Source organism: Pongo pygmaeus, chromosome 10 (genome assembly GCF_028885625.2).
Source record: "Pongo pygmaeus isolate AG05252 chromosome 10, NHGRI_mPonPyg2-v2.0_pri, whole genome shotgun sequence".
Lineage (NCBI taxonomy): Eukaryota > Metazoa > Chordata > Mammalia > Primates > Hominidae > Pongo > Pongo pygmaeus.
The window spans coordinates 10,613,560-10,626,848 of NC_072383.2; the positions used below are offsets into that span (position 1 = coordinate 10,613,560).

General features: G+C 33.5%; 1 protein-coding gene across 2 annotated transcripts; it reads right to left on the bottom strand.

Moving 5' to 3' along the window:
• Nucleotides 1-95: 95 nt before the first annotated feature.
• Nucleotides 96-7,974, bottom strand: KLRC2 (killer cell lectin like receptor C2). Of its 2 annotated transcripts, none has more exons than XM_054444078.2 (6): nucleotides 6,958-7,974; nucleotides 4,561-4,659; nucleotides 3,977-4,021; nucleotides 3,281-3,432; nucleotides 1,599-1,699; nucleotides 96-716 (listed from the first exon to the last, which is right to left on the bottom strand). In XM_054444078.2, the coding sequence occupies exons 1-6, from the start codon at nucleotides 6,965-6,967 to the stop codon at nucleotides 605-607; spliced, it is 519 nt and encodes a 172-aa protein (XP_054300053.1). In that variant the 5' UTR covers nucleotides 6,968-7,974; the 3' UTR covers nucleotides 96-604. The 2 variants fall into 2 exon arrangements, with proteins under 2 accessions (XP_054300053.1, XP_054300052.1); XM_054444077.2 differs by lacking the exon at nucleotides 6,958-7,974 and adding an exon at nucleotides 5,034-5,409.
• Nucleotides 7,975-13,289: the final 5,315 nt, after the last annotated feature.

Here is a 13,289-nt window from a genome sequence, read left to right on the forward strand (position 1 = left end):
TGATATTGACTGGAAATGTCAAGAAGCTAATCTTTAAAAAATACTTTAGAGATTAAATGCAGACTCAAGCAATCCCAGGACAGTATATTTTTTTTGGACAGCTTTATTGAGGTATCATGTATATAGCATAAATTTCATCCACTTAAAATAATAAAAAATCAGTGATTTTTAGTATATTCACAGAGTTACAACTATCACCACTACTGAAATTTAGAAAGTTTTCATCACTGACACAAAGAAACATTCTAGAAATTAGTGGACACCTATTTCAACCTCCCTTAGGCATTGGCAACGCTATTTTATTTTCTGTCTCCATGGTTTTGCTTGTTCTTGATACTTCATATAAACTGACCCACATAGCATGCAACTTTTAGGAAGGCTGAATGCCACAAACATCATGTTAAGCAAAATGAGCCTGACTTCAATGCCAGGATATCTGTACTTTTTAAATTGTGTGTATTATATTTCAATAATTTATTTAGAATTTTCTTATTATTAGAGCAAATTATGCAATTCATTTTAAGACTTATGCAATCATAATATCATTTCTATTTTAACAAATATAAAATTTATCTGATGAACTGGAAACTCAAACACTTTAATTCTAAAGCTTATGCTTACAATGATATATATTTGAAGATCCACACTGGTCTGATATAAGTCCACGTGTATGTAGCATTGCACAGTTATGTTCAGCATTATCTGAGTCTTTTATCCTGTAATGGAGAAAAATCCATACTTCTGTTACATTTTATGCAAACGACCCATGAGACAAAAGCATTTTCCATGTACTGTAAGAAAATAATTTTATGAAAAAGGGTAATTAAATTTTTCTAATATTAGTAACAGTCATTATTCTGAACACTAAATACAGTAGTCCCCCTTCATCCACGGGGGCTATGTTTCAAGACCCCAGTGGATGCCTGAAATGGCAGATAGTACAGAACCCATAGAGAGACTATGTTTTCTCTTCACATTCATAACTATGATAAAGTTTAATTTCTAAATTAGGCACAATAAGAGATTGACAACAATAACTACTAATAAAAAATTATAAGCAATATGCCAACAGCACTACTATTGTACTTTGAGGATATTCTTAAGTAAAATAAGGGTGACTTTTTAATGAAAACAAGCACTGCAATTCCCTGATAGTCCATCTCAAGCTTGTCCAACTCGCTGCCCATGGGCCACATGTGGCCCAGGAAGCTTTGAATTCGGCCCAACACAAATATGTAAACTTTCTGAAAACATTCTGAGATATTTTTGCAATTTTTTTGTTTAGCTCATCAGCTATTGTTAGTGTTAGTGTATTTTATGTGTGGCCCAAGACTATTCTTTTTCCAGTGTGGCCCACAGAAGCCAAAGATTGGACACCCCTGGTCCATCTCATAACCAAGAAAGTTACTAGCTGACCAATGAGCGGTTGACATATATGGACTACTATGGTCTATTCTAAAATATTTATATCAACATTTCACTAACTTTCCACATCTTTCTTCGTGTCTATGATTCCACATAAATTTATTCATATTATTCTTCTGAATTTATCCTTTATATGTGTTTTTTTTAATATAGCACCATACAAAACAACTTACTCGTGTTTGAAAGCCAAACCATTTATTGTCACCCATGGATGATGACTGCTGTTACGAAACACACCAATCCATGAGGAAGGTAAAATGGTGGCCAGAAATTTCTAAAAGAAAACAAAAGAATTTTCACTTAAATAATACTTATGAAAACATTACAAAATCAATATATTAAAGTTGAAAACCACTATTTGCAGTGCCAAAAACTTTCATAAATGTTTGAAATTTTGATTTAAATGAACGCTTCAACGTTTATACTTGTACTTTCATTTTTATTCTCATGTTAATAAAGACATTTTAATCCTTGCAATGTAATAGTTACTCCACTTAACAGAATAAACACAGGAAGGGTTTAAATAAGTTTCCTGATACTGTGCATTCATTCCTCCAGATATTGTGACTAAATCAATCTATTTTTGTACTATATTTCTCAGAGTTGGAGATTTAGAAGGGAATTGAGAGGTTGTCATTCAGAAATAAATGACATAGAAGCTACAGACTGGGTTTTCTGGGCACCACACCATTCTTTAACTAGATAAGCCCTCAATTTTTATCTGTTTCGGTTTTGTGGAATAACGGGGGTCCTGACCAGGCGGTGTAGACTCATCTCTCTCTGCTACTGCCTACTAAAAACAACTATAAACTCTGGGATTAATGAAAGACAAAAGCAATGGAGAACTCTGACAGGTGGAAAGAGAAAGATGAAATTGTCTGGGATCCTAGCATCAGGGATCAACAAAGTGTCTCAGCGAGCATGTTAAGTTCCCCACCCGACAGAAGAAGGTGACCTAGGCCTGTACCCAACCTGGCAACAAGAGGAGCCTCAGCGCTCTGTATTGAAGGGGAGTCCCATCCACAACATCAGGCAAGGCTGGTACCACTGTCAAGCATGATCTACCAGGAGACCTGCTACCAATACAGAGCCAGAGAAAGTGCTTTCTTCTCATACCAAGAGACACCAGGGTGGATGTGGGTAAGGAGGCTCAGCAAAGGAACTCCATGACTACCTGTGCACCATCAGGGTCCTCTTTGCCCTGAGGGCATGAGACTCACTTCCCCATTTAAAGACACAGGACTGAATGGATTCTTAGTGTTCTTTGTACATAGTACAGCAGTGAACCGTAACAAACTACAGATAACTGCAATAATATGGAGGAACTGCATAAATATCAGAATATGAGATAGGAGTGAAAAAGACAGACATGAAATTCACACTGTATGATTCCCTTTATATAAATTCAAGAACAGGCAAACATTATTTATAACTTTAAAAGTCAAGACAGTGTTTTGGAGAGGAGTCAGGATAAGTCATGAGGGCATACAAAGGGGTGGAACTGCTAGAGCTGGAAACTTTTATTTCATGATCTGACTTGTATCACATGAGTTCATTCACTTTGCAATCAATCTGCATGACCAGATCATATCATGCTCAATAAAATTAAATAGTAAAATTCATTGTGGATTCAAAGCATTAATGGAAGCATGGTTTTCCATAAAAAGCAAAAACTGAAAATAAAAGTACATTAGCAGTATATAACTTTAAAAACATTATTAAGTCAATCAATTGAATAATACATACACTTGAAAATATATAAGCTAAATATATGTACACACACGGATGTTTTCTACAAATGTATTATTCCCTGAAAGAAGCTTTTCATAAAATGTTTGAAACATTTATATCTTACCATTTCTTTTCCATTATCTATAGAAAGCAGACTAGAGTTCTTTGAAGCACAGGCCATCAAACTCTCTGCCCAAGTTCTTTTTTCCTTACCAATGTAATAACAACTGTTGGAATATGTAATCCACTCCTCGGGACAATGGCCACAATGATGTGCTAAATAAAGATATGAATTACTATGCAGAACAATATGAATGTTTACAAATAAAAATTAGTTTACATATTTGCAACAGTATAAACATATATGTGCTTAACATATTTATGCATCCTTACAGGCTTATAAATATATGTTTTTTAATAACCGAGTCAGTCATACACACGTGCACAGACTAGGGTTAGCCTCTCATCCCCTAATTGTGTTCCCATATAAAGCAAACCAACAAACAAAAATACACTCTACACATGTCTTGAACATCAGTGATACACAACTGCTTTCTTAGGATAGTAAAATTATTTATGTCATATCATCTCATAACAGTAGGAAACTTCTGTTAATTGGGAGAAAGAGAGTAGAATGATTACAAGTATTTCTACTTATTGGAGAAAAGGAAATGCTGCCTTATAATCTTTGTTTATAAATATTTATGGCTCAATTTTATGCCTTATTTTCTGCAAAAATGCCATTATTCTTTTACATGCCTTAAAACAGACACAAAATATAAATTGTACTACTATCAGAATGTTGAAAATAAAAATGCACCTTTCTGGGTTCTTGTATTGGGGGAAGAATTGTTCTGCTCCAGGACTGTAATAGAAAAATTAAAATTATTTTTATAAAAACTAATATCTAGATAAATCATAACGAGTTTAGTTTCTCACTTTGAAACTTTGTGTGTTATTTAAAATGAGGACAATCTTTAATAAAATTAACTTTTTCTATAAAAATAAATGAATAAATCTTTGAAAGAAATATTTTTAAAGACTTTAGCACAAAACTTCACCATCTCTTGTAGTATTTGATGTAACTGCTTTCAAAAATTAATTTGTTTTTCTAAATACTTTTCTCCTATAGCATGGCTTTGACTTATGAAATCAGAAAACATATCTATCTTTGTGTGTGTGTGTATACACATATAGAATACACACGCGAAAAAAATAAACAAATGTTCTCTACAATCATTTTGTTATTTATAGTTGTGAAAAGTTCAGAATAACAATATTACTTTTGGGTACAAATATATACATTAAAATAAGAGCTCTATTCTTCAACAGTATGAAATATTTTGAGGCACTTCCAGCATTAAATTAAAACGTTCTCTTCTAATCTTTCAAGAATATGCTTACAAGGAATAAGAACTATTGTTTTTAACACAGTGGCCATCAGGACAATGCAAATGATTCCTAGGACCTCAGCAGTGAGCTTCTCTGGAGGTGGCAGTAAACCTGCAGGGAGAGAAAGAGAGGCACTGAGAAAAGGGAGAGAGAAAGTTGATTAGGATTACATGCAAGAGAACCCACATGCACAGGGAAACACAACAATAAACTCTGGCCTCTAAATCTACATCTACTCTGGTAATCTTTCTCTCAGAATATACCATTTCATTTTCAGTAAATATAATGCTCCATGAGTTGATTGCAGATTACAGTTGAACAATGCCCGAATAAAATTAGTCTTCTGATTTCATATTAGAATATTAGATCCCAATTATGAACTCTGATTCTCACAAGTGCAAAATATTCCCTAATCTTTCCTCACCCTTCTGCACTCAACTGCACATCCTAGAACAATAATATTGAAGATATATTTAATGTTTTACCTTGGCAGTCATATATTTTATCAATCCCTTGATGATTCAGAGAAGCATTTTGAAGGTTTAATTTTACTTGGAATATTTCCTGTTCGGTTCCTGAAATGGAGCGTTTATTGCCTTTAGGTTTCCTTTGCTGCCTCTTTGGGTCCTGGGCCAGACTCACTTCCGAGAAGGTTCCTCTTTGTTTATTCATCTCTGCAGCTGTGTGATGTGAGGGACTGTGCTCTATGATAACTGCACTTAAGAAGCTATAAATGGTGTATATTTTGACAGGATCCCTGGTATAAGCAATCTGCATGTGTTGGGGCTGAGTAATAATGTTTACTTTGCTGTTAACCAAGGTAAAATTCTGCTACTAATTTCCTAAAGCTTTAAACAAAAATCACATGATATAATTGGCAATTTTTTAGATGTATTCTGTATTTGACATAATATTACTAGTGGGAACAATAAAAACATTAAACTTGTGAGAACTAGGAAGTTCATGAAAAAAATTTGTATTAAATTAAGGTTAGATTCTTCAAAAATGTTTAACACCAATAGACTGCATATGTTAACAATTAAAATACTGTATTTAGAAATACACTAATTTTATCATAGTTTTAAGAGTCATTGATGGTTAAGGATTGTGTGCCATAAGATTAAATAGTTCTGTCAGCATATAGAGTAATTTCTTATACTAAAATACATTGTTAGTGACTTACATTCATTTATTAAAAGGACCTGAGGTATTGTCAAATGACTTTTTTTTTCTAAATCAGGAAATCAGAAAAATCATTAAAATTTTAAAAATATATCTTATATCTTGTAAAACATTACATTACCCTATGCGTAAACTAAATACTATTGAAAACAAAATATATTTTTAAATTGCTTCTTTTACACAAGAAATTGGTAATTGATTTAATGACTAAAATAGGAAAACTTAAAATGATAAATAAACGTGTGGGCCATCTATGGAAGAATAGTGTCCAATCAAACTTTCAGAACGCTCCTATGATTGTATAAGTCAGTGAGGGTCGCTTTGGTTGTATAAGTAATTGTAATAGTTTAGATAATGTAATTTAATAATCTAGTCAATGAGCTCTGTAGTCAGTGAGACTACAATTAATTCTAGATTTGCAAGTTATAATGTGTGACCTTTACTAAATTACTTAGTGTCTACTAACCTAGTTTACTCATCTACATTGGGAAAAATAATTTATAAAGTATAATGTATGTAAAAAACTAAACACACAACCTGGCACATATTAGCACTGAATACAAAATAGATATTTTAACTATTTTTAACACAATTGCCATTTTATTATTTCTGATTTGCATTAGAGTGTGTTAAAATAACTCATTAGTTAGGCGTCTCATGTCAGTGTGGTACATCTTTTTTGCAATGTTTGGTTCAATTGTTTTAAGTCTTCCAATTGTTTATAATTAAGGTCAGATTTGCATTTTACGGAAATGATTTCATCCTTTTATTAAAAATTAAAACTGCTTTCATGAAATCTAGGTATGTGATTGATAATTAATGTTTGACATTCACAATTTGATGTATCCATTTTAAAAATTTATTTTTAAAGTTTGGTCTAAATGTAATATACAATTAAACCAGTAATGATTACAAAATCCAAAATTAATTGTTCATTGTCATGATGGTTATGGGTTTCACTCTAAATTACATTGATTGGCAAACCTATTATTATGTATGCATCTACTTGAGTGATTCTCCAACGGCAATAATGTGAATACTCTAAGAAATCCTCAAACATATTTTATATTTTGGCTTGTTTTTCACCTTGAATTATTCACATGAAGAAAGTTCTACCTTAATTTTCATCTATATAAACTTTACCTCAGGTGCATCACAGCCAGTATTTACAATCTTCTACTAAATGAGATCAACTAGTAGAAAAACAGGGAGAGGAGCAACACTTACCTACTGTCATCAGAAAGCCACACGCCCTTCAGTGGAGAGGTCAGGTTACCTCTGAAAGACACAAACGTTATCTGTGATCTTCACAGACTGCCCTTTGAAGGATCAGAGTGAGGCAAGAGTGGAAAAAGTAGATTCCTCACCAATGTGTCACTGCAGATTTGAACAGGAAATTCTCACCCTAGGGCTATTTTGAATCAGTTTGTCTCATCACACACTTTAGAATATAGGAGACTTTGGGTGGCTAGTGTGTCATTTAGTTTGTCCATTTTCAAGTGCCTCTTAGAAATTATTTTTATAGTCGACAAGATGAGGGGAGAGCAGAGATTTGATCCATGCAGTTAATTGTTTCCATCTCAGTCACAAACACCAAAGTCTTGTAACTTTTCAAAAGTATCTTAGATGTTTACTTTCTACACTTAGACAAGGTGCCTAAAAGTTGGCATTATATACTTCTTTATCATATACCCCTATAATATCACTGCTATCATAATAAAAAAATTTAAATAATAATCTTATCAATACGAATTTAATGTACTTGTCCCTATTTTGAGAAAACGCTACATTTTCATCTGAATTGTAACTGACTTGAATTCTCAAACTTATCTTCTTTGCTTTAGTTCTTAAAATTCCCTGATTCATTTTTCTTCTTTATATAAGTTAACCAGATTCCTCTGATTAAAATAAATGTCTCTTGAAAGAATAACATATTAAACAATACTGAGCTATATCTCTATGCCAGAGACTGAAATAATAAAAAACTACCTACTATATTGTTCACTGATTCCTTCTCTAATCATGACTTATTGTCTGCATTTTAATAGAAATATTTGTTGTAAATGATTAAAGCCTAAGTTAAACTATGAAGGAAGGTAAAAACAATTTTTAAAAATGGGGAGGCCAGAAAACAGAGATTTTTTAAAACACAAGTAAAATGATACATGAATGTCCGGGCGTGGTAGCTCATGTCAGTAATCCCAGCACTCCAGAATCACTTGAGCTCAGGAGTTTGAGGTTAGCATGATACACAGGATGAAACCCCATCTCTTCAAAAAAAAAAAAAAGTCAAAAATTAGCCGAGGATGCTGGTGTTTGCTTGTAGTCCCATCTGCTCTGGAGGCTGAGGTGGGAGGATCGCTTAAGCCCTGGAGGTCAAGGCTGCAGTGATTTGTGTTAGTGTCACTGCACTGTAGCCTGGGTGACAGAGCCAGACCTTGTCTCAAAAATAAATAAACAAAAATTTAAAAAAAAATGGTATATGAACATCAGGAAAAAAACTATAAATTGTCTAGTTGTATTAAATAAAAATCGTTTCATCATTTATTTTCTATCAAGAAAAGGGGGAATGTTTATGCATAATTCTATTATCCAGGCTGGAGTACAGTGGTGCCATCTCGGCTCACTGTAGCCTCCGCCTCTTGGGCTCAAGCGATTCTCCTGCCTCAGCCTCTGAGTAGCTGGGATTACAGGCGTGCGCCACCACGCCCAGCTAATTTTTTTTTGTATTTTTAGTAGAGACGAGGTTTCACCATGTTAGCCAGGATGGTCTTGATCTCCTGACCTCGTTATCCATCTGCCTCGGCCTTCCAAAGTGCTGGGATTACAGGCGTGAGCCACCGTGCCCGGCTATTCTCTAAAATCTAAAAAGTTGGAATTTAAATCCATATTTAGTTCTTTGCAGTGAGAATTATTATTTGCCCTTCCATCAGAATGGCTAATGGTGGCTAGGTATATATGTTTTTCTATAAAATATATTGTAATATATTTTCACAAAATAAATTAATTATGTCATATGCATATATGCTTGTGTTCATATTGTATCTATTTCTATTACAAGTAAATTTATTTATATTTATATTTTATTACATTTTCATAAACTAGGTTAATTTTTTCTATTAGTCACATTATGGAATTAAAACAATAAAATCATTCACTAAAGATGCCACATAATGTATCATTCGCTAATGTTTTCTATTCAAGTTTGAAGCGCTGATGTCTACTATTGCTACAAACATTCACTTGGTGTTTTCCATTAAATAGTGTTATACCGTTATTGTTTGCTTAATGACAGGGATACTTCTGAGAAATATGTCTTTAGGCAATTTCATCCCTGCGTCAACATCATAGAGTTTATTTACACAAACCTAGATGGTACAGCTACTACACTCCTATGTTATATTGGATAGGCTATTGCTCCAAGGATACAAACCTGTACAACATGTTACTGTAGTGAATAATGTAAGCAGTGACCAGAATGGTAATTTTTGTTTGTCTAATTATATATACACAAAAAAACAGTAAAATATGGTTAAAAAAAGGTTAAAATGGCGTCCTTTTATAGGGCACTTACTATGAATGAAGACTTCAGAAATGGAATTTTCCCTGGGTGAGTCAGTGAGTAAGTAGCAAGTGAAAGTCGAGGCCTAGGATATTACAGCACACTACTGTAGGATTTATAGACTGTACACTAGGGCACACTATATTTATGCAGCACTTTTTTTCTTGAGCTAATAATAAATTAACTTTAGTTTACTGCAACTTTGTTGGTTTCTTAATTTTTCATTTCTTAAAAACTTCCTGTCTCTTTTTAAATACCCTTTATTTAAAAACACAAATTGCACAGTCTTAAAAACTATTTTCTTTATATTCTTATTCTACAAACTTTTTTCTATTTTTCTTTTTAATTTTTTTTCTTTTTAAACTTTTTTTAAAAACAAAGACACAAACACATACATTAGCCTAAGCCTACACAGTGTCAGCAAGATCAGTATCACTGTCATCCCCTCCACATCTTGTCCCACTGGAAGGTTCAGGCAATAACACATGTGCAGCTGTCCTCTCCTATGGTAACAGTGCCTTCTTCTGGAATTCCTCCTGAAGGACCTGCCCAAGGTTGTTTTTCAGGTAACTGTTTTTGTAGAAGTAGAAGGAGTACACTCCAAAATAATAATTAAAAGTATACTATGGGAAATACATAAACCAATAACACTGTCATTTATTATCATTATCAAATATTATGTAGTGTATGTAATTGTTTGTGCTATATTTTTATTCCACTGGCAGCAAGGTATTTTATACCAGCATCACCACAGACATGTAAATAATACACTGTACTGCAACTATTGCTATGACATCACTAAGTCATAGGAATTTTTCAGCTCCGTTATAATCTAGTGGGACCACTATCTATGTGCAGTCTGCCATTGATCAAAACATCATTTTGTGGCACATGACTGTATATCATGTCCTTTGTTAATCGAAATAATACAGGTTTCTACCGTTTGAGCATTTAATGTGAATGAAGTTTATGCTTATACAAAGGCACAATATATAAAAACAAAATTACACAAGATAACTGGAGTAATTAGAATTTACTCTATATGATGTGTATATATATATATGACGTAAATACACACACACAGAACTTACGATGATTAATATTAGGTGTCAACTGGCTTGAAGGATGCCTAGATAGCTGGTAAAGTGTTGTCTCTGGCTGTATCTGTGACGGTGTTGCCAGAGGAGGTTGACATTTGAGTCAGTGGACTGGGCAAACAAGACCCATCCTCAGCGCAGGTGGGCACCATCCAATGGGCTGCCAGAGCAAGTAGAACAAAGCAGCTAGAAGAAGGTGGGGTAAGCTGAGTGTTCGGCTTTGATTTTTCTCCCGTGCTGGATGCTTCCTTCCGCCCCTCCTGCCCTTGGACATCAGACTCCAGATTCTTCAGCCTTTGGATTCTTGTACTTACACCAGTGGTTTTACAGGGGCTCCTGGGCCTTCGGCCACAGACTGAAGGCTGCGCTTTTGGATTCTCTGCTTTTGACTCGGACTGAGCCACTACCGGCGTCTTTCTTCCCCAGCTTGCAGATGGCCTATTGTGGGACTTTGCCTTGTGATTGTGTGAGCCAATTCTCCCTAATAAACTCCCTTTCATATATACACGTATCCTATTAGTTCTTTCCCTCTGGAGAACCCTAACACCAAACCTACATATGAATTACTGTGACTATTGCAAATAATGGCAATATCTGGTTTCCTATGAGTTATAGGTAAGTCGGAAGTCAATAAGAAGTGAAAATATACTTTTAATGTAACATGAAATAAAATAATTTTCAAGGAATTTAAAAACTTGGAGTGAATTAGTTATTACTAACTCTAAAGAAAATAAAATTTAAATTTCTTCACTAGATTAAGCACTTCTTCCCAATGAAAACTTGGATATTCAAAAAGAAGATTTAAATTAAAGGAATTATGTGGATATACCTAATTGGATATTGAATAGTGTATTAATGAAAAAGTTTCCAACATTGAAAAAAATATTTATATTAGAATTTGGGGAGCAGATACAGGCTAACTGGTAAATAAAATAGAGAGTAATCTTACTTTGTTTGTACTGGTATAATAAAACATCACAAACTAAGCAATCTATTAATCATACAGATATATTACTCACAGTTCAGAGAGCAGGGAGGTCCAAGATCAAAGTGCCAGCAGGTGTGTTGTAAATTGTATTAAATTAACAAGTTTGTATGTGGAAAGTAAACAATCAAAATATTTATTATGAAAACATAAGGGAACAACAGAGTTTAAACACTTGGTAATGTTCAATCAGAATGTAATAAAAATGAAGTTATAATTAATACCTGTGCTTATATATTTCCATACAAATAAAATACATAAGGATTATATTTTAGAAATTGATAATTACACTAAGTATAGAGTAATTTGAATTTAAAAGCAAAGAATGTATATATTCAATAACAGCTGTTTGTTGTGTTTATGAGACATTCCTTGCATGTAAGCATAAAGAAAAATGAATATAAAAGTAGAGCTACCATATGATCCGGCAATCCCATTCCCAGGTATACACCCAAAAGAAAGAAAATCAGTTTATCTAAGGGATAGCTGTACTCTCATGTTTGTTGCAGCACTGTTCACAATAGCCAAGATCTGGAAGCGACCTAAGTGTCCATCAACAAATGAATGGACAAAGAAAATGCAGTATATATAAACAACGGAGTAATATTCAGCCATGAAAAAGGAATGAGACCCTGTCATTTGCTACAACATGAATGGAACCAGGCGTCATTATGTTAAATAAAATAAGCCAGTCGCAGGAAGACAATCATCACGTGCTCTCACTTAGCTGTGGGATTTAAAAATCACAACAATTGAACTCATGGAGAGAGAGAGTAGAAGGATGGTTACCAGAGATTCGGAAGGACAGTGGAAGGGTAGTAGCAGGGAGGTGAAAATGGTTAATTAATGGGTAGGAAAAATAGAAAGGATGAGTAAGACGTAGTGTTTGATAGCACAACAGGGTCACTACAGTCATTAATAATTTAATTGTATATTTTAAAATAACTAAAGAGTATAATTGGATTGTTTGTAACACAAAGGATAAATGCTTAGGGAGATGGATGCACCATTCTTACATGATGTCATTACTATGCACCGCATGTCTATCTCAAAACAGCTCATGGACCCCATAAACATATACACCTACTATGTAGCCACTGAAATTAAAATTAAAATCTTTAAAAAAGGAAAGATGAAGATAAAATATTTAACAACATATACCATGCCTCACAAACTGGTAGAACACTATTACAGTTAATGTGCTGTCTTAATATAAGGCAAGCCCTTTACTGGAATTGAGGAAGCATGCTTCATAATGTAAGATTAATTTTCCAAACCACTAGTAATATACATTTTTGTTGCATGTACCTAATGATACAAGTTCAACATACAATTGAATAAAGTGAATAAGTAAACAATCATAAATGGGATTTTAAACACTTTTCTTTCACTGCTTAACACACAAACAGGCCAGGGAGCCTATAGAAAGATTTGAACTAGACAAGTAGTTATCACTCATATGCACACGCTCACACACATGTAGAATACCCACATATTTAATTTCACATATTTTTCCCAGATACACTATAATCTCATAACTCTAAGCATACTAGTAAAAAATATATGACTATGACTTCAATGTAGTACCACTAGCCAAGCTTGGCGAGTGGACAGTAAAAAAATAGCTATTCTAATTCAACATTAATTAATACAAAATAAATAACATGTAAAACCAGTTTCTCAGCACACTAGCCACATCTTTGTACACAAAGACGAAGAATATTTCCAGCTTCATAGAAACTGTTGTAACTACAGTTTGCCTATGATAGAAGTCAATAAAAAAAAATCTGCCAACCTTACATGGTTTAAATTCAGTAATACATGTCTAAATAATGTATAGGTGAAAGAAATTATCAAAATGAATGGTCACAATTTTTATATGAATTATAAGAAAAATAGAACAAACCTCTTTCTT